General features: G+C 38.5%; 1 protein-coding gene across 6 annotated transcripts in view; it reads left to right on the top strand.

Moving 5' to 3' along the window:
* Positions 1-21,377, top strand: part of MAST2 (microtubule associated serine/threonine kinase 2) — a 233,255-nt gene that overhangs the window by 83,124 nt on the left and 128,754 nt on the right. For all 6 annotated transcript variants that reach the window (XM_047082573.1, XM_047082574.1, XM_047082572.1 and 3 more), the window contains exon 4: positions 11,436-11,467. In XM_047082573.1, coding sequence (XP_046938529.1) covers positions 11,436-11,467 — 32 coding nt within the window. The remainder of the gene's footprint in view (positions 1-11,435; positions 11,468-21,377) is intronic.

Below are 21,377 nucleotides of genomic sequence, written 5' to 3'. Positions count from 1 at the left end.
GAGGAGGAAGACTGAGTAGGAGACTAAGTTGAGGTTTTAGACATTTTAAGGACAAGGTAGTTATATATATGACTATAGAGCTCAGGAGAGAGACCTGGGATGAAGACACATATATGGGAATCATCTGTAAAATGAATATAGAGAGAAGAGTTTCCAGGCAGAGCTTTAAGGATAGTCAATGTTTAAGGGTCTCAGATGATGAAGGATGAGTCTGCAAAAGTGTTTAAATAGTATTTTCAGGAATAGAGCTAACACAGAATGTGGTTTGGGGGAAAGAAAAGTCTTTCAAGATAGAAGAGTGAATGATACTGTCAAATCCTGCTGAGCATCAAGTCAGAAAAAGAAATGGTGGCCTAAATACAGTGGTTTTTTTTACATGGAGACCATTAATCATCTGGCAAGAATAATTTAAATGGAGTGGTAAGGTCTGGGGATATTTGTAGTGTATTGAAGAATGAATAGGAAGTGAGAAGTTGGAGACTGAATGTAGACAACTCATTCAAGAAGTGTGGTTGTGAAGGGAAAAAGGCTTGATATGGCAGTACTTGAAGAAGGGTGTGTAGTAATTAAGGGGAAGAGTTTTTTTAAGGTGGGATAGACTTGCATGTGTTCAGAATGCTAATTAGAAGATCATGAAGAGTATGGAGAACCAAGAGATAACTAGTAGATCAGAGAAGGCTAAGTGGGATCAGCTTGACCTGATGTTATAGTGTATTGTTAGCTACTACCATCCTAGTTTCTAAGATGAGATGATGAATCAGATTTATAGTTACCTGTCCAAATGAGAGTGCTCTTACCTTAGTCAAACTTCCTGATTGTACAGCTTTCCTCCTTAATTTGCTATGAATATTCTCTGGGAAAGGGAGGATTGGGAAATCATTGTTCTTTGGACTACTACCTTTATCTGATTGGAAAACTCTTTTTGTTCCACTTTGCCTTAGGCTTGTCTTTATGGTACCAGGGTGGTTGGCATAGAATGTACTGATCGGGAGCTCTGGGCATCCATCTTGCAAATGCAGACTTTTGTAGAGGTGCACAGAATGGGTAAGGAAGAAGAAGGGATGGATCTCCATGGATGCATTTCCTTATGTAAAAGGGATTCAGGGGTCTCTGGGTGGCTCAGTGGGTTAAACATCCAACCTGATTTTGGCTCAGGTCATGATCTCATAGTTCGTGAGATCAAGCCCCGCATTGGGCTCTGCACTGAAAGCGAGGAATCTGCTTGGGATTCTCTTTCTCTTTCTCTTTATGTCCCTCCCCTTCTTGTGCTCTCTCTCCCTCAAAAAAAAAAATAAAATAAAAAAAAAATATGGATTCAGAGAGGGGCACATAGGCATTTTGTAGAAATTAAAAAAAATTTTTTTAAATATTTATTTTTAAGAGAGAGAGACAGAGTACGAGCTGGGGAGAAGCAGAGAGAGAGGGAGACAGAATCTGAAGCAGGCTCCAGGCTCTGAGCTGTCAGCACAGAGCCCAATGCGGGGTTCAAACCCATGAACCATGAGATCATAACCTGAGCCGAAGCCAGATGCTTAACTGACTGAGCCACCCAGGCGCCCTGGCATTTTGTAGAATTTTTATTATTTTTGCCCTGAAATATAACCCACCTAATGTTACCTATTTAAACTATTCAGGAAGCCAGAATTGTCATGTAAGTTCAAAGAATGGTATTCCCAGTTTTATATGGATTGATTCAGAATGAAGAAAAAGAGGACACAGTTCCCTAACTGCATTTTATGAGGATTATGATGCCCAAACTGACAAGGACAGTTTGAGAACAGAAAGTATGTAGGTTAGTCTTACTTATTAACATAGAGGCAAAATCCTTAATAAAAGCCTCCAGACCTAGATGATTTTATTAACGAAAACTATATAATCACTAAGGAAGAGGGGAGCCTGGGTGTCTCAGTTGGTCCGACTTCGGCTCAGGTCATGATCTCACAGTACGTGAGTTTGAGCCCTGCATTGGGCTCTGAGTTGGCAACTCCGAGCCTGGAGCCTGCTTTGGATTCTGTGTCTCCCTTTCTCTCTGCCCTTCTCCCGCTCATGGTCTGTCTCTCTTTGTTTCTCAAAAATGAATAAACTTAAAAAAAAAAAAAAAGAAGTAACACCAATCTTACACAAACTCTTTCAGAAAATAGAGGCAGGAACTCTTCTCAGACAATTTTAGAAGGCTAGTATAATTGTGATACCAAAATCTGACAAAAGCATTATAATAAAATCTGGAGACCATTATCCCTTATGAACATAGGTGCAAAAATCATTAAAAAAATATTAGCAAAGATAATCTAACAAAGTTGGGTTATACCTAGAAATGGACAGTCCATTATGGACAGTCCCCAACTTCTGGTTTGGCTTCAAGTTTTCCACTTTATGATGGTGTGAAAATGATGAACATTTGGTAGAAACTATATGTTGAATTTTGAGATTTTTTTTTACTTTCCTGGGCTAGTAATAATGTAGTACGATACTCTCCTGTGGTGCTGGGCAACAACAGCGAGCCACAGCTCCCAGTCAACCATGCCACTGATACACCTACAGCCATTCTGTACTCATACAACCATTCACTTTCAGTACAGTATTTAATATATTACATGAGATAGGCAACACTTGATTATGAAATAGACTTTATGTTAGATGATTTTGCCCACCGGTAGGCTAATATAAGTGTTCTGAGTACATTTAAGGTAGGCTGAGCTGTGATGTTCAGCAGGTTAGATGTATTAAGTGCAATTTTGGCTTATAACATTTTCAACTTATGATGGGTTTATTGGGACATAACCCCATAGTAAGTTGAGGAGGAAGGTCTGCATTAGAAAATCAATCACTGTAATTCATCACATTAACAGAATAGAGGAGAAAAACCCTGTGGTCATTTCAGTATATGTTGACAAAATCAATACTCATTCATGATAAAAACTTTAAGCAAATTAGGAGTAGAAGGAGACTTCATCAATTTGATAAAAATTATCTATGAAAAACCTACAGTTAACTTTATATTTAGTGGTAAAATATTGAACTCCTTCCCCCTTTGATCAGATGAGGAACATGGCAAGGATATCTACCACAGACAGTTATATCAAGTGGAATGAGGGGTGCCTGGGTGCCTCATTTGGTTAAGTGTCTGACTTTGGCTCAGGTCATGATCTTGCAGTCAGTGAGTCTGAGCTCCGTGTTGGGCTCTGTGCTGACAGCTTGGAGCCTGGAGCCTGCTTCAGATTCTGCGTCTCCCTCTCTCTCTGCCCCTCCCCTGCTTGCACTCTGTCTCTCTCTCAAAAATAAACATTAAAAAAAAAAAAGAAAGTGGAAAGAAGTAAAACTCTCTTATTCATAGAGAACATGATTGTTTATACAGAGAAATCCTAAGGAATCTACAAAACAGTAGTTACAACTAATAATGAATTTAGCAAAGTTGTAGAATACAACAGTAAATATATAAAAATTGATTGCGTTCCTATACTAGAAGCAAGCAATTAGAAAATGAAATAAAAATTTTATTTGCAATAGCCTCAACATATCGACTTAGGAATAAGTTTAGAAAAAGAAGACCTTTTTGCTGAAAAGTACAAAACATTGCTTAGAATAATTAAAGTAGATGTAAGTAAGTGGAGAAATTTTATGTTCATGCGTTGGAAGACTCAATATTTTTTAAAATTTTTTATAATTTTTTTTAATGTTTATTTTTGAGAGAGAGAGAGAACAAGAGTGAGGGAGCAGGGGAAGGGCAGAGAGAGAAGGAGACACGGAATCCGAGGCAGGCTCCAGGCTCTGAGCTGTCAGCACAGAGCCTGATGTGGGGCTCAAACCCATGAACTGTGAGATCGTGACCTGAGCTGAAGTCGGACGCTTAACCCACTGAGCCACCCAGGCGCCCTGGAAGACTCAATATTAAGATCTCAGTTCTTCCAAATTGGACTGTAATCACAGCAGACATTTTTGTACAAATTAATTTTATTCTAACATTTTTGTGGAAATGCAAGCAGTTTAGAATATCCAAAGCATTCTTGAAGAACAAAGTTAAAGGACTGTACATGATCTGACTTCGATACTTAATACAAAGCTGCAGAATCAAGAAAGTATAGCTGGCATAGGATGAAAAAAACAGATCAGTAGAGTACAGTAGAGAGCCCCCAAATAGCCCATTCTATTTTAATTTGATTGTCATCAAAGGTGCCAAAGCAATCTATTGGGGAAAAGATGGAGTTTTTAATAAATGGTGCTGGAATAAGTGGATATCTATATGGGAAAAGAGTGAACCATAACCCTGTCTTGTATAATACCCCCAAATTAATTCAAAATGGACCATAGACCTAAACATACAGGCTAAAAACCATAAAGCATCTAGATATAAAATACAGGAAAATATATTTGTCTTCTTGGCATAGGCAAAGTTTTCATAGGCAAGATACTGAAAGCATTAACCACAAAAAAATATTGACCATCAAAATTAAAAACTTTGTGCTCATCCAAAGATACCACTGATGACTTCAGTTAGGCAAGCCACAGACTGGGGGAAAATATTCATCAAACAACTAATAAAGGACTTGTGTCTAGAATATATGAAGAATTCTTTACAACTCAGTAATGAAAAGATAGCTCAATTATAAAAGGGGCAAAATATTTTAGATACTTCATAAAAGAATATGTACTGATGGCTAATAAGCACATGAAAAGATAGATGCTCAACATCATTAGTCATCTTGAAAATGCAAATTAAAACAGTAGGATACGACTGCACAGTTACTAGAACTGCTAAAATTTAAAATGATAGCATATATTGGCATGAATGTGGAGCAATTAGAATTCTTGGGGCAAATGTAGAGCTATTCTTGTATTATTAGTTATTATTATTACTATATTAGCTAGAAGGTGGAGCAATTAAAATTCTCCTACATTGTTAATGGGAGTGTAACTTGTTACAATCACTTCAGAAAGAGATCTGGTAGTTTCTTATATGACTAAATATACACCTATCCTATAACGCAGCATTTCTACTCTTCTGTTAAGGTATTTACCCAAGACAGATGAAACATAGACCTATTAAAAGACTTGTACAGGAATGTTAATAGCTCAAAACTGGAAATAACCCAAATGTCCATTAGTAGGAGAAAAGATAAATAAACTGTGGTATATTCATATGATTGGATATTGTTACTGTTATATGCAACATGTGGCTTTATTTCTAAATTCATCCACATGCTGAGTGAAAGAAGTTTTCTATAAAAAGATTCATACTTGTTTCTTTTTTTTTTTAATGTTTACCTATATTTTTTGAGAGAGAAAGCATGTGAGTGTGTGCACATGTAAGTAGGGGGAGGGGCAGAAAGAGAGGGAGACAAAGGTTCCAAAGTGGGCTCTGCAATATGGGGCTCAAACTCACAAACCATGAGATCGTGACCTGAGCTGAAGTCGGACACTCAACTGACTGAGCCACCCAGGCACCCCCATACTTGTTCCTTTCCTAAGAAGTTCTGGAGCAGGCAAATCTAATCCATGATGGAAAACTGGAAATAAAATTTGGATCTTCTATCCAGACCACTCAAACTTTCTTCATATCAGCAATAAGGCTGTTCTGCTTTTTTAGCATTCATGTGTTCACTGGATTGGCATTTTAAGTTTCCTTCAAGTCTTTTTTTTCTTTGCATTCACAACTTGGCTGTTTGGTGCAGGAGGCCAGTCTTTGGCCTATTTTGACTTGTGAAATGCCATCCTCACTAACTTTAATCATTTCTACCTTTTGATTTAAAGCAAGAGAAGTGTAGCTCTTTCTTTCATTTGAACACATAGAGGCCATTGTGGGGTTATTAACTGGCCTAATTTCAATATTGTAGGGAGGCTGGAGGAGAGAAAGAGAGCTGAGGGGAACAGCCAGTCAGGGGAGCAGTTGGAACACACATAACATTTATCAGTTAAGTTTGCCATCTTCTATGGGGAAGGTTTGTGGTATCGAAAACAATTACAATAGTAACTTCAAAGATTGCTGATCACAGATCACCATAGCAAATATAATAACAACGTAAAAGTTTGGAATTTTGTGAGAATTACCAAAGTGTGAGAGAAACACATGAAGTAAGCAAATGCTGTTGGAAAAGTGGTGCTCATATACTTGCTTGATGCAGGATTGCCACAAACCTTCAATTTGTTGGGGAAAAAAAAAAGGAAAAAGCAATATCTATGAAGAGCAAGAAAGCAAGGTGCCATAAAACAAGGCATGCCTGTACTGCAAAATATTAACAATCTGGGTTGTAGGTATATGAATGTTTGATGTACAGGTCTTTATTCTGTTTTCTATGTTTGAAAATTTTCATACCATACCTGGAGGAAAATGGTGTTACTAGTGTGATGAAATACAACTCTTGGTAAATGAGATGATTTTTTTTAAGTTTATTTTGGAGAGAGGGAGAGGAAGTGTGGGTAGGGGAGGGCCAGAGAGAGAGAGAGAGAGAGAGAGAGAATCCCAAGCAGGCTTAGCACTGTCAGTGCAAATCCTGATGTGGGGCTCGATCTCATGAACTGTGAGATCATGACCTGAGCTGAGATCAAGAGTCAGACATTTAACCAACTGAGCCACCCAAGAACCCTAGTAAATGAGATTTTTAAAAAATAGGCTGTAATGGCAACAAGAAAATATAAGGTACTTAGAAATAAATCTAACAAAAATATTTGTATAATCCTTACTTGACAAATTATCAAACATTATTAAAACATATTAAAGGAAACCTAAATAGGGGCTCCTGGGTGGCTTAGTCAATTAAGCGTCCAACTCTTGATTTTGGCTTAGGTCATGATCTCATGGTTTGTGAATCGAGTCTCATGTCACATTCTGCACTGACAGCACAGAGCCTGCTTGGGATTCTCTGTCTCCTTCTCTCTCTCTGCCCATCTCCTAGTCACTCGCTCTCTCTCAAAATAAATAACATTAAAAAAAAGGAGATAAATAGATAGGTATACTATGTTCTTATATAGTAGTTGTCTGTATTGTATATCCGTTTTCCCCAGATCAACTCTCAATTGAGTGCAGTGTCAAAGTTTTTATCTACAAGTTGACTCTAACATTTATATGGAAGAACAAAGCCCCAAGATTACCTCCCATAGCTTTTAAGAATAATAACAATGTGAGTGGACTTGCCTTACAAGTATTAAAATTTATTGTCAAGCTATACCAATTAAACAGTATGGTATGGCACAGAGGCTGATAGTACAGTGGAACAGAATATAGTCAAGAAAGACAGTCCTGCATTTATGAAAACTTAATATATGACAAAACTGACATTGCAACATCATTTAACAAATGACCTGAGATAATCAGTCATATGTTTAGAAAAAAATGAAATAGGATTTCTATCTTCTTTCATATGTAAAAATAAGTTCCAGGTATATTAACAAACTTCATGTGAAAAGCAAACCTATAAATCTTTTAGAAGAAAATTCTAAGTAAATATATTCATGTGTCTTTTGTCAGAGATGCAGTTCTTGCATACAAAAAAAAGATAAGGAAAGATTGATAAACTTGATTACATAAAAATTAAATCTTTTGGTGACTCCATTAAAAATAGAAGTAAAAAAATAAGACTGAGAAAACATTTACAATGAATTTAACTTACAAATAATTACTATCCAGAATATATCCTATAATTCAGTAAGAAAAAAGACAGAAAACCTAATAGAAAAATGGGCCAGGGTATAAATAGCTAGCTCACAGTTGAGATAACCCTAGTGGTTGATAAACATATAAAACATTGCTTAATTTTACCCATAATTATAGGAAATGCCAGTTAAAACCATATTATGATCAGGGTTGCCTGGCTGGCTGAGTCAGTGGAACATGTGACTCTTGATCTCAAGATTGTAGGTTTTAAAAAAATTAAAAAATTAAAAACCATACTATCATCACAGCCATTAAATTAGTAAAACTAAAAAGTCTAAAAACACCAAGTATTGGAGAGTATGTGTTCAACAATTATTTTTTGAGCATCTGCTATATGCCAATTACTGTACTAAGTCATTGAGATGCATTAGTAAATAAAACATACTAGGATCCTTGCTTTCATGAAGCTTAGATTCTAGTCGGGGGAGGATAGAAAAATAAGCAATAAACATAATAAGTAAATTACATAGCATGTTAGGAGTGATAAATGTATTGAAAGTGTATTGGTGATAAATTAAAAAGTTATAGCAGAGTAAGAGGGTGATGGGGTGTAAAGTAAGTGGTAATACTATGTAGGGCTATCAGGGTAGTAGGTTTCATACTCAGGTAAACTTGAACCAAGATTTTTGAAGGCTGTTAGGGAATTAGTCAAAGAAATATTTGGGGGAAAGAGGAGCATTATAGGCAGAATGTGTGGTTTAGAGTAAGACCTTAAGGTAGAGGAATGCCTGATGTTTTTAATGGATAATAGAGTCCTGTATGTCTGGATCAAAGTGTAAGGGAGAGAGATACTGGGGAGGGGTGGCGGGTCACTTCTAGGTCTTATGTGGATTTTGATTTTTACTCTTGAGTAAATTGGGGAGCCATTTGAGGGTTTTGAGCAGGAGTGTTATGGTCTGACATGTATGTATGTATGTATATATGTATTTAAGTTTATTTATTTGTTTTGAGGGACAGTGCGAGAGTGTAAGCAGGGGAGGGGCAGGGAGAGAGAGGATCCCAAGCAGGCTCCATGTCAGCAGAGACTGAGGTGGGGTCTCCATCTCACGAACCGTGAGATCATGACCTGAACCGAAATCAAAAGTCAGATGCTGGGACACCTGGGTGGCTCAGTCAGTTAAGCATCCCACTTTGGTTCAGGTCATGATCCCAGGGTTCATGAATTTGAGCCCTGCATCAGGTAAATTTGAGCCCATCTTCCGGTGAGCTCAAGCCCGACTTTGGGCTCTGAACTGACAACTGACAGTGTGGAGCCTGCAAGGGATTTTCTCTCCCTCCTCTCTCTGCTTCTTGTAGGATTCTCTTTCCTTCTGTCTCTGCCCCTCGCTCACTTGCTCGCTCTTGCTCTCTCAGAAAAAAAAAAAATAAAAGAGTCAGATGCCTAACCAACTGAGCCACCCAGGTGCCCTGACCTAACTACCCTACATTGAAAATACCCTACCCTACATTGAAAATAGACTATAGAGTAAGGGTAGAAGCAGGAATGGAGTACCAGTTAGGAGATGATTGAAAGGCCAGGGAGAAACCATAGTAGCTTAGATTGGCAATAGCAGAAACCTAGAGGTTTTTTCCTGACTTTAACTCTTCAGGTGACAAAATTGAACTGAGACTCTTTAGATGAAGTTTTCACACACTTATCATAGCTATCATATATTTTGTTGCAGAAATTTTAATGTATTTAGTATGTTTTGTTGCTGCCCGGTCTTTTTTGAGAGTGTTCTATATTGTTACATAATATAACAAGTATATGCTGTTTATCTTATTTTTTTAACATTTTTATTTATTTTTGAGAGACAGAGAGACAGAGCGCAAGTAGGGGAGGGGCAGAGAGAGAGGGAGACACAGAATCCGAAGCAGGCTCCAGGCTGTTAAGCTGTCAGCACAGAGCCTGATGCGGGACTTGAACCCACAAACTGTCAGATCATGACCTGAGCTGAAGTCGGATGTTTAACTGACTGAGCCACCCAGGTGCCCCTATGCTGTTTACTTTAATACCCACCCCCCATTCCAATATCTAAAACAGGACTAAATCCAAGGTTTTTAAGAGATTCTAAGTTTTTTTTTTTTTTTTAATTTTTTTTTTTTTCAACGTGTATTTATTTTTGGGACAGAGAGAGACAGAGCATGAACGGGGGAGGGGCAGAGAGAGAGGGAGACACAGAATCGGAAACAGGCTCCAGGCTCTGAGCCATCAGCCCAGAGCCCGACGCGGGGCTTGAACTCCCGGACCGGGAGATCGTGACCTGGCTGAAGTCGGACGCTTAACCGACTGCGCCACCCAGGCGCCCCAAGAGATTCTAAGTTTGTATGTCTGTGGAGATATATCTGAAAACTCGTTGTATTCTGGATATATATTTTAAAGCTAGAGCTATTAAGAATTCCTGATGGATGTGATGTGTATGTGAAAAACAGGAGTCCAGATGGTTAGGGTTTGGGCTTAAACAACCAGAAGAATAGAAATACCATCATCTAAGATGGGGAAAGGCTGTGGTTGGAATCAGTTTTTGTGGAAAAAATGAGCTCAGTTTGGGACATGTTGGATTTGAGGTGTTGAGTAGGCAACTGATTGGAAGTGTCAGGAATTTGGGAGATAGGTCTGGGAATTGTTAGAGGGGGAGGATAAATTGGTATAATCATTTTTGGTAGTAAGTTTTGGTACTTTATGACTTAGCAGTTCCACATCTATATACTTCAAGAAACTTTTTATAATGTGCATGAGGAAACAAGGACAGGCTATTTATAGGAGCATTGTTCTGATGGAGAAGAAAAACATGCAAAGAAAATTAATTTTGTTTCCTGAAGAATGGATAAATAAATATTATAAATAAGTGACAAAATAAATTTATAGAGTGAAGTAATGTGTGAAAGTGAAAAATATCCACATGGGTGAATCTCCCAGTTATGATGTTCAAGTCAGCAGATTTTTTTTTTTTTCAACTTTTTTTTTTTTTATTTATTTTTGGGACAGAGAGAGACAGAGCATGAACGGGGGAGGGGCAGAGAGAGAGGGAGACACAGAATCGGAAACAGGCTCCAGGCTCTGAGCCATCAGCCCAGAGCCTGACGCGGGGCTCGAACTCCTGGACCGTGAGATCGTGACCTGGCTGAAGTCGGACGCTTAACCGACTGCGCCACCCAGGCGCCCCGCAGCAGATTTTTAAATATATAATTTAAAAACATATAAAACAATACTAATTATTTATGAATATATATGTAAGAAAATATAAAGACATATGGCAAAGATAAAATATTCAGAATAGTTAAGTGGGGACTTAGGGGAGTGAGACCTAATAAATTTTGAAAGCAAGTCACAGGGACCCAACTGTTCTCAAGCCAGTGGTGAGTATAGTCATCTCTTTGTTATATAATTTTTTGTACTTTTTTATCTAAAATGTTTCTTAATTAAAGAAAAATTCCATATCATTCCTTCATATCTCTGACTCTTAATGATAGGTGAATCCTTTCCAATTCATCGACAGTTAATGGCTGGCCCAGTGAATATCTGGAATAATCTCCACTGGTGAGATGGTTCCATCTAGTGGGGAAAATGCTACAAGTACTCTGTGAGACGTTACTTTGGGAAGGAAAAATAAAGAGGTGGTAGTTAACCTGACTAGTCTTTATTTAGAAGACTAGTCACTGAATTTAGAAGATAAGGGAAGAAATTATCATTTGGAAATATTTAGTTTTTGCCATTATTAAGATAATGCTGTAGGACATTTAATGCAGACCTGTAGGACTTAGAGGTGTCCTTATTTCTAACTTGTGTTTGTGCTTTGTTTTTCAGAAGGAGTTGAGCCTTCCAAGAAGAGGCAGCTTGTAAGTTGATGATTATTATGATTATGAACACCTGCTTAGGAATCCTTTCTGGGGACTGTTCTAAGTATTATTTGGAGGAATCTCACTCGTGTGTGTGTGTGTGTGTGTGTGTGTGTGTGTGTGTGTGTGTTTTCCTTGTGGACTCTTCTCTGTCAGGGAAGCTGGGGGCCAACTAACTTTTCTTGCTAGGTCAGAACCTCCCCTTTCCCCCCATCCCTTCTCACCCCAAATCCTCTCCTCTGTCTCAGTTTTTGCCTAGTATTTGGGAAAAAGCTGCTACTTAAGTACCCATCACAGTTTTATACTTGTGTTTTGGGATTTACCATTTTGTTGTTGTTGTTTTTAACAGACTCAAGCTTTTCGAGAACATTCAGGTTGAAACTCTTAGCATCTATATCTGTCTCATAACATGGGACTAGGGACAGGCCAACTTTTTTGACAGTTGGGGGTAAGGGCAGCAGCTAAGTTTGGATTCAGGGTAGGAATAAGGTTTTCTTTCACCTGTTTGTTCTATTCTGGCTTTAGGACCAGGGAAATTGGTGAAAATCTTTGTCCCTGGACCTTAATTGCTTTGTATTTTCTTGGCTTGCTTTTTCTCTGAGAATTCTATTGGGGCAGTACTGCAAATCTGGCTAGTCAGAATCATCTAGAATACTTCTTTTTTTTTTTTTTAATTTTTTTTTTCAACGTTTATTTATTTTTTGGGGGACAGAGAGAGACAGAGCATGAACGGGGGAGGGGCAGAGAGAGAGGGAGACACAGAATCGGAAACAGGCTCCAGGCTCTGAGCCATCAGCCCAGAGCCCGACGCGGGGTTCGAACTCACGGACCGCAAGATCGTGACCTGGCTGAAGTCGGACGCTTAACCGACTGCGCCACCCAGGCGCCCCTAGAATACTTCTTAAAATTCTTCCCCCCACCGCAAGTATTTATTTAAATTCTAGTTAGTTAACATACTGTGCAATATTGGTTTTAGGAGTAGAATTCAGTGATTCATCACTTACATACAATACCCAGTGCTCATTATAACAAGTGCCCTCCTTAATACCCATCACTCATCTAACCCATTCCCCACCCACATCCCTCCATCAACCCTCAGTTCTCTATTTCTAAAGAGTTTCTCATGGCTTGTTTCCCTCTCTTTATTCCCCCTTCCCATATGTTTATCTGTTTTGCTTCTTAAATTCCTCATAGGAGTAAAATCATGTGGTATTTGTCTTTCTCTGACTTGTTTTGCTTAGCATAATACACTCTAGCTCCATCCACGTTGTTGCAAATGGCAAGATTTTATTTTTGATGGCAGAGTAATACTCCATTGTATATGTATAATATCTTTTTGTTTTGGAGTTTATTTTGAGAGAGAGAGAGCACACGAACAAAGGAGGGGTAGAGAGAGAGAGGGAGAGAGAATCTCAAGCAGACCCTGTGCTGTCAGTGTAGACCCTGATGTGGGGCTGGAACCCATTAACTGTGAGATCATGACCTGATCTAAAACCAAGACTCAAATGCTTAACTGACTGAGCCACCCAGGTGCCCCCATCTTCTTATTTTTTTTAACGTTCATTTATTTATTTTGAGGGGAGGAGAGGCAGAGAGAGAATCCCAAGCAAGCTCTGTGTGTCAGTTGCAGGGCCTGATGTGGGGCTCAAACTCACGAACCATGAGATTATGACCTGAGCTGAAATCTAGAGTCCGATGCTTAAGTGACTGAGCCACCCAGGCGTCCCATATATCACATCTTCTTTATGCATTTATCTATTGATGGACATTTGGGCTCTCTCCATAGTTTGGCAGTTGTTGATAATGCTGCTATAAACATTGGGGTGCAAGTACCCCTTCAAATCTGTATCCTTTGGGTAAATATCTGGTAGTGCAATTGCTGGATTATAGGGTGGTTCTATTTTTAACTTTTTGAGGAACCTCCATACTGTTCTCCAGAGTGGCTGCACCAGTTTGCTAGAATGCTTGTTAAAGTTCCGAACAGATTCTGAACTTATTTGAATCAGAATCTCCATATTGGGGCCCAGGAAAGCTGTATTCTTATGTACCTGCAATCCACACCCACCATGATTTTGCTAAGATTTGGGAAACTCTTAGGAAATAGTGCTATGATTAAATAGTGGCCTTGAAACTTTTCCATATAGAGCATATAAGGAGAAGGACACAACAGTATTCATATTTATTTATTAAGTGTACTTTATACATCTTATGCATTTTTTGTAAATGTATGAAACACAATGTAATTCTTTCTGTTACTGTCATTTTAGGATTTAGTTGTATAAAAATGCCTTAGTAATTAGTTGTCCTGTGAGATTTTTGTTTATAAAGCCCCTTTGTCTGCTTTATGAAAGCTCACTGTGATTTGACAAGAAGAATCTCAACTTAGGAGTAGGAAACCCTTACACTTTGGTCTTAGCTTTGTCACTTAATCAGCTTTGTAAATGTAGACAAATCACTTTATTTCCTAAACCTTAGTTGTCTTATCTATAAAATGAAGGTCATGACCTTTGTTTTTCTCTTTTCTTATAGTTATTGGAAGGATCATTTAATACATGTGTTAGTGCTTCGTTTCTTACAATATTCTCTTTTTAAAAAATGTTTATTTTGAGAGAGAGAGTGAGAATGAGCTGGGAAGGGCCAGAGAGAGAGAGGGAGAGAGAAAATCTGAAGCACACTCTGCACTGCCAGTGTGGAGCCCAATGTGGGGCTTGAGCTCATGAATTGTGAGACCATGACTCGAGCCAAAATCAAGAGCTTAACTGACTGTGCCACCCAGGTGCTCCATTTCTTACAATTTTCTAAGGTGTATTAGTGTTAGAATTCTTCTTTTTTTTTTTTTTAAAGGTTACTCATTTATTTTGAGAGAGAGACAGGAAGAGAGAGAGAGAGAGAGAGAAAGAGAGAGAGAGAGACAGTGAGTCAGAGAGAGGAGGATACAGAGAATCCCAAGCAGGCTCTGCACTGACAGCAGATGTGGGGCTCGAATCCACAAATCATGAGATCATGACCTGAGCCAAAACCAAGTCAAACACTTAACCAACTGAGCCACCCAGGCACCCCAGCTTTAGAATTCCTGTAAATCTATTGGGTTAAATTTGGATACACTTTGGGGCACCTGGGTGACTTGGTTGAGTGTCCCACTTTCGCTTGGGTTATGATCTCATGGTTTGTGAGTTTGAGCCCCACATTGAGCTCACTGCTATCAGCACGGAGCCCGCTTCAGATCCTCTGTCCCCCTCTCTATTACCCTTCCCCCACTTGTGCTCTCTCAAAAATAAATAAACATTAAAAAAATAAAAATTATAAATTTGGATACACTTTTATTATTTAGGAGCCACATTCCTTTATTTAAATTTAGTTCTACCTAAATGGAATCTCAATTCCACGCTTTCAAGTATCCGGAGTCTTCTAAAAACTGAGGAATGGTGCTATCAGGGCTCTTAATGGAGTGATCTACCGGGTAAGTATAACATAACTAAAAAGGAGTGGCTTTTCAACATCATGTTCAGCAAATATTTGTACTTTGTCACTCGTCCTTTTTTTTTTTTTTTTTAAGATTTTAGTTTTAAGTAATCTCTACACCCAATGTGGGGCTCCAACTCACAACCTGAGATTAAGAGTCGCATGCTCTACAGACTGAGCCAACCCTGTACTTGGTCACTATTCTACTATTTCTGGCATTTTTTCTTTTGATTCCTCTTATTTGTAAGTTCTCTGTGATTTGCTCTTTGCTAAAGATTAGGTGAAATGAATCAGGGCCTGAGGCAGGTAGCTTCTAGGAGTGTATGCCTCCAATGAATGGAGTTTGCTGAGGAGGACAAAGAGGAGAAGGAAGGGTATCCTGGGAAAATGTTTTTTATTTGAAATTGGAGGAATTTTGGGTCATTTTAGTTTTAAATTCAAGGAATATCTTGGTCATTTTAGTGGTATCTCAAGTTAGGCTTATTATAACTGCCTTAAAATATTTAATTGACCAGAATCAGAAATACTTTTGGGGTGCCTGGGTGGCTCAGTTGGTTGAGCGTTGAATTTTGGCTTAGGTCATGATCTCACAGTTCGTGAGTTTGAGCCCCGCATTGGGCTCTGTGCTGACAGCTCAGAGTCTGGAGCCTACTTCAGATTCTCTCTCTCTCTCTCTCTCTCTCTCTCTCTCTGCCCCTACCCAGCTCACGCTCTGTCTCTCCCTCTCTCAAGAATAAACATTAAAAAAAAAAGAATCAGAAATACTTTTTAATAAAGTAACTCACATTTAAACAATTGACCATGCAGTAAATGCACACTAATACCTACTATGTGTTGGGCACTGATCTAAGTTTTGAGGCTATAAGATTCAATTAGCTACATCCTACTATTTTTAAAAAAAAATTTTAATGTTTATTTATTTTTGAGAGACAGAGAGAGAGCACAAGTGGGGAAGGAGCAGAGAGAGAGGGAGACACAGAATCCGAAGCAGGCTACAGGCTCTGAGCTGTCAGCACAGAGCCTGATGTGGGGCTTGAACTCACAAACTGTGAGATCATGACCTGAGCCAAAGTTGGCACTTAACCGACTGAGCCACCCAGGCACCCCTACATCCTTCTATTTTGAGGATTTATTTTTAAGTAAGTCAGAGGTACCTTAATGCAAACAATAGTTTTTTTTATTTTTTTATTTTTTTTTTATTTTTTATTTAAAAAAAATTTTTTTTTTCAACGTTTATTTATTTTTGGGACAGAGAGATACAGAGCATGAACGGGGGAGGGGCAGAGAGAGAGGGAGACACAGAATCGGAAACAGGCTCCAGGCTCCGAGCCATCAGCCCAGAGCCTGACGCGGGGCTCGAACTCACGGACCGCGAGATCGTGACCTGGTTGAAGTCGGACGCTTAACCGACTGCGCCACCCAGGCGCCCCTAAACAATAGTTTTTTTATCTTTAGTATTGGAGGAGTAGAAAAGTTTCATTCTGGAAGGAAGCCAGAAATCCTGGATACTAATCTATGCTTTGCCACTAATAAGTTATGTGTGGTTTCCACAGGAACTATAATTTCTGAGCCTGAATTGTCTCACTTATAAAATGAGGCAGTTGGCTTACCTCATCTCTGTGCTTCGTTATCTCCCCAAATAATTGAAGCTCCATGGTACCTCTTTTGCACAGAGCTGGTTAAGTCTTTGTAGGAAGTATGCAGTAGGAAGCAAAGGATGGCTTAGCATTTGCAGTAGAGAAGCCAGGAAGGTAAAAACCACAAAACATAAGATGTTTGAGTAAGTTTAATGAATACTTAAAAGTTTGTAGTAAGTGTGGAGAAACTGATGTTAATAAAACAAGTGACTTAGCCATTTGTCCCATTATTTCTTGTCCTTGTAGCTGAATCTGGAAGTTTTAAAAATTACTATAATTGTCTTGGGATGCCTGACTGGCTCAATTGGTAGAGCATGCAACTCTTGATCTTGGGGTTGTGAATTTGAGCCCCATGTTGGGTGTGGAGATTACTTTTTAAAAAGTTATTGGGCGCCTGGGTGGCTCAGTCAGTTAAGTGTTCAACTCTTGATTTTTGGCTCAGGTCATGATCTCACGGTTGGTGAGATTGAACCCTGCATTGGGCTCTGTGCTGACAGTGTAGCGCCTGCTTGGGATTCTCTTTTTCCCTCTCTCTGTCCCTTGGCCTCTCCCTCTCTCTCAAAATAAATAAGTAAACATTAAAAAAAGTTATTCTAATTATCTTATGAGTCTTGGTTTGGTTAGAAGGAGAAGGAACTGTTGTATTTATATCCCTGTTTGTCTCTGTTCCATAATGGCTCTTGCAAGAGCAGATGCTACTGTATGCCCATTGCAGGTATAAAGCCTCATTTCCTTTGGCATTTTCTCTATAATATACTTTATAGGTACAGAGAGATTTGGAGGTTGCATCTAGTCTGGTGTCTTGCCTTTTGAGAGTCAGGTTCATTCAATAAGCGTAATTTTGAAAGTAGCTGAGCAATATAGAATAAATGAAATTCAGTAATTTTGGAGGCTATGACTCATTATGCTTTTTTGTGTAATATGATCGTTGCATTAAAGTGAATAGGAACTAAAAAATGGATTTTTAGATATATGTGATATCTTGGCATTCTACAAAATACTCTTCCATCTAACAAGTAATCCCTCCAGTGTCTCTACATTGGGAAGTAGAAGTATAGCTTAGAAATGAAGAGCTTGGGTTTGAGAGGCCAACCTGGGCTTGAGTCTTGCCAATGCCCTTGACTAAGTGTTTCCTTGTAAAACAAGTTAGTGTGTGTGTGTGTGTGTGTGTGTGTATTTTTTTTTTTGCCTCTATTCATTTGTTCATTTGTTTAAATTCATCCATCCATCATATTTATTAAGTTCTTACTATGTGCAGGCACTATTCTAGATACTGGAGATAAAGTAGGGTTTAAGCAAAGTTTCTACTTCAATCCCTGGAGCAGGGATTGAAATTTTAAATTGTGTTGTCTAGGAATATTCTCATTAAGGTGACATTTGAGCAGAGAACAGAAAGAGTATAGAATGAGTGATGCTGATGTGTCTTGGGCAAGAGTAGTCCATGTAGAGGATACGCATGTGCCAAGGTTCTGAGGTGGGAACATGCTTGCCATGTTGGAGGACAGCAAGAGGCCAAGGTGGCTGTTGGTTAGTGAACAGTGGTATTGGGACTGATGATGGTGGTGGGGCATAGAGAATATGAGGCAGAGGCTGGATTTTGTAGCACTTGTAGGCTACAGAAAAGATTTTGTATTTTCAGCTGATTGGGACAGAAAGAGGGTGGATAATTTTAATCAGAGAAAGATGTGATCTGCCCTAGGTTTTTGTTTTTTCTTTTTTAAAATGGAAATTTGCTTTACTGGGGTATAATCCACATGTCATATAATCACCATTTAAGAGTATACAGTTCACTGGTTTTTAGTGTATTCACAAGGTTTTACAGGAATTACCACTATTTTAATTCAGACATCTTTATCACCCCAAAAGAAAAACCCCTACTTGCTAGCATTCATTCCTCATTCTGCATTCCCCCTAGTCCCTGGTAACCACTAATCTACTTTCTATCTTAATAGATTTTCCTATTCTGAGCATTCCATGTAAGTGGAATTATATAATATGTGGCCTCTTATGTCTGGCTTCTTTCACTTAGCATAATTTTTTAAAGTCTCATCCATGTTTGAGTTTGTGTCAGTACTTTGTTCCTTTTCAAGGCTAAATAATATTGCATAGTATGTATGTATCACATTTTCTTTATCCATTATCTGTTGCTGAACATTTGGGTTGCTTCCACTATTTGGCTATTGCAAATAATGCTGTGAACATGGGTATACAGGTATTTGTTTGAGGCTCTGCTTTCACTTCTATTTCAGGTAGATACCAAGAAAGGGAGTTTTCTGGGGGTGCCTGGGTGGCTCAGTCAGTTAAGTGTCGCACTCTTGGTTCTGCCTCAGGTCATGATCTCAGAGTTTTGTGAGTGTGGAGCCTGCTTGGAATTCTCTCTCTCTGCTTCCTCACTCTTGCTGTCTCTGTCTCTCAAAATAAATAAATAAACTTAAAAAAAAAAAAAGGAAGGGGAAATTCTGGGTCATATGGTAATTCTCTGTTTAACTTTCTGAACAACTACCATACTGCTTTCCACAGCAGCTGCATCATTTTACATTCCAACCAGCAATACATGAGGGTTCCAATTTCTCCACATCCTAGCCAACACTTGTTATTTTCCATTTTTAAAATAATAATCATCTTAATGAGTGTGAAGTGGTATTTCATTGTGGTTTTACTTTGCATTTTCATAATTACTAGTGATACTGAGCATCTTTTCACGTGCTCATTGGTCATTTGTAAACCTTCTTTGGAGAAATAAATTTCTTTGCCCATTTTTGAATTGGGTGATTTATTCTGAGTGCTTAGTTGTTGGAATTCTTTATATGTTCTGGATATTAAACTTTTACCAGATACATGATTCGCATATATTTTCTCCCATTCTTTGGGTTGCATTTTCCACTCCCTTGATAGTGTCCTTGATGCACACATAAAAGATGCTAATTTTCATGAAATGAATTGATTTATTTTTGTTGTTGTTGTTGTCTGTGCTTTTGGTGTCATATCCAAGAAATCATTGCCAGATCTAGTGTCCTAAAGATTTCCTCCAGGTATTTTCTTCTAAGAATTTTATAGTTCTAGCTCTTATGTTTAGGTCTTTGATCTATTTTGAGTTACTTTTTGTTTATGGTATAAGGTAAGTATCTAACTTCATTCTTTTGCATATGAGTATCTAGTTTTCCCAGAATGATATGTTAAAAAGACTGTCTTTACTCCGTTGTAGTAAATATATTTTGTATATTTGACCATATATACGAGCATTTATTTTGGGGCTCTCTATTCCATTGGTCTAAATGTCTATACTTATACTAGTACCACACTTTTGATTTCTATAGATTTGTAGTAAGTTTTGAATCAGGAAGTGTGGTATCAAAGAACTAACTTTGTTCTTCAAGATTGTCTTGATTATTTAGGGCTGCTTGTGATTCCATGAGAATGACAGAAGAGTTTCTCTATTTCTGCAAAAACATCATTAGGATTTTGATAGGGATTGTATTGAATCTATAGATCAACTTGGGTAATATTATCAGATTGACCAATATTGTCTTCCAGTGTGTGAACATAGGATATTTTTCCATTTATTTATGTTTTCTTTAATTTCTTTCAGAAATGTTTTGTAGTTTTCTTTTTCAGTGTACAGGTCTTTTACCTCCTTAGTTGAACTTATTCCTATTTTTAAGTTTATTTATTTTGAGAGAGAGAGAGAGTGCAAGCAGGGAAGAGGGGCAAAGGGAGAAAAAGACTTAAGCATACTCCACACTTAGTGTGGAGCCTGACATGGGCTCAATCTCATGACCGCAAGATCATGACCTGAGCCAATATCAGGAGTCAGACGCTTAACTGACTGGGCCACCTAGGCTCAGTTGTTTTACTTTCTTGATAGTGACCTCTGATGCACTGAAATATGTAATTTTGATGAAGTCCAGTTTATTTGCTTTTTATTTGGTTGTACTTTTGTTATCATTATCTAATAAACCATTGACTAATTAAGGTCTGATTTTTTCCTGGGCCTTAATACATAAAGGTAACTAAGTAATGACACAGAGAGAGAGTAATGCTATTGAAAGAAGAACTTACTACTTACAGTTTCTCCAGGAGAAAGGAGCATGGCAGGCCATGCAGGCCACATGAAGAAAGCACCAGATTTGGTTAGGAGACAGAAAGGAGCAAGGGAAAAGCCTAAACCAGAGCTTTTATTGGGGTTTCTACAGATAAGGCAAGGGCAGGCAGGGTAGCCCCCTTATGACTGGCTATTTTGAATAACAGTGGTGGGTTCTGGACTGTAGGGGTGATTTTTAGTGATCTGGTACTTGGCCCTGAGTGATACAGGGCAGGGGAAATACTGGCTTGATGTGTGAGTTTGATAAATTGGCTTGGGAGTATGGACTCAGGTTTGGTCAGAAGGTTTGTAAGAGGATTTTTGCGTATTCACAAAAACTGGATTGCAGGGGAGATATAAACAAGTTTGGCTGTTAGTTTGGCTCTATGATTAATAAATGCCAAATGGGGGGTGCCTGGCTGGCTCAGTTGAGCATGCAACTCTTGATCTCAATGTTGACTTCAAGCCCCACATTGGGTGTAGAGGTTACTTGAAAAAAAAAAAAAAAAAGGCCAAATAGGCAAATACAGAATCTAAGAAAACGGAACAATGTTGTGATGATTTACCTCTATTTCCTTTTAAGAGTTTTATGGTTTTAGGGGCGCTGGGGTGGCTGAGCCTGTTGAGTGTCCACATTCAGCTCAGGTCATGATCTAATGGTTTGTGAGTTTGAGCCCTGCATCGGGCTTACTGCTGTCAGCACAGAGCCCACTTCAGATCCTCTGTCCTC

The sequence above is a fragment of the Lynx rufus genome, unplaced genomic scaffold (assembly GCF_022079265.1).
Source record: "Lynx rufus isolate CCGP_SWC_20201006 ecotype Redwood Valley unplaced genomic scaffold, mLynRuf1.p SCAF_2, whole genome shotgun sequence".
Classification (NCBI taxonomy): domain Eukaryota; kingdom Metazoa; phylum Chordata; class Mammalia; order Carnivora; family Felidae; genus Lynx; species Lynx rufus.
This window is presented reverse-complemented; position numbering and strand designations above follow the sequence as displayed.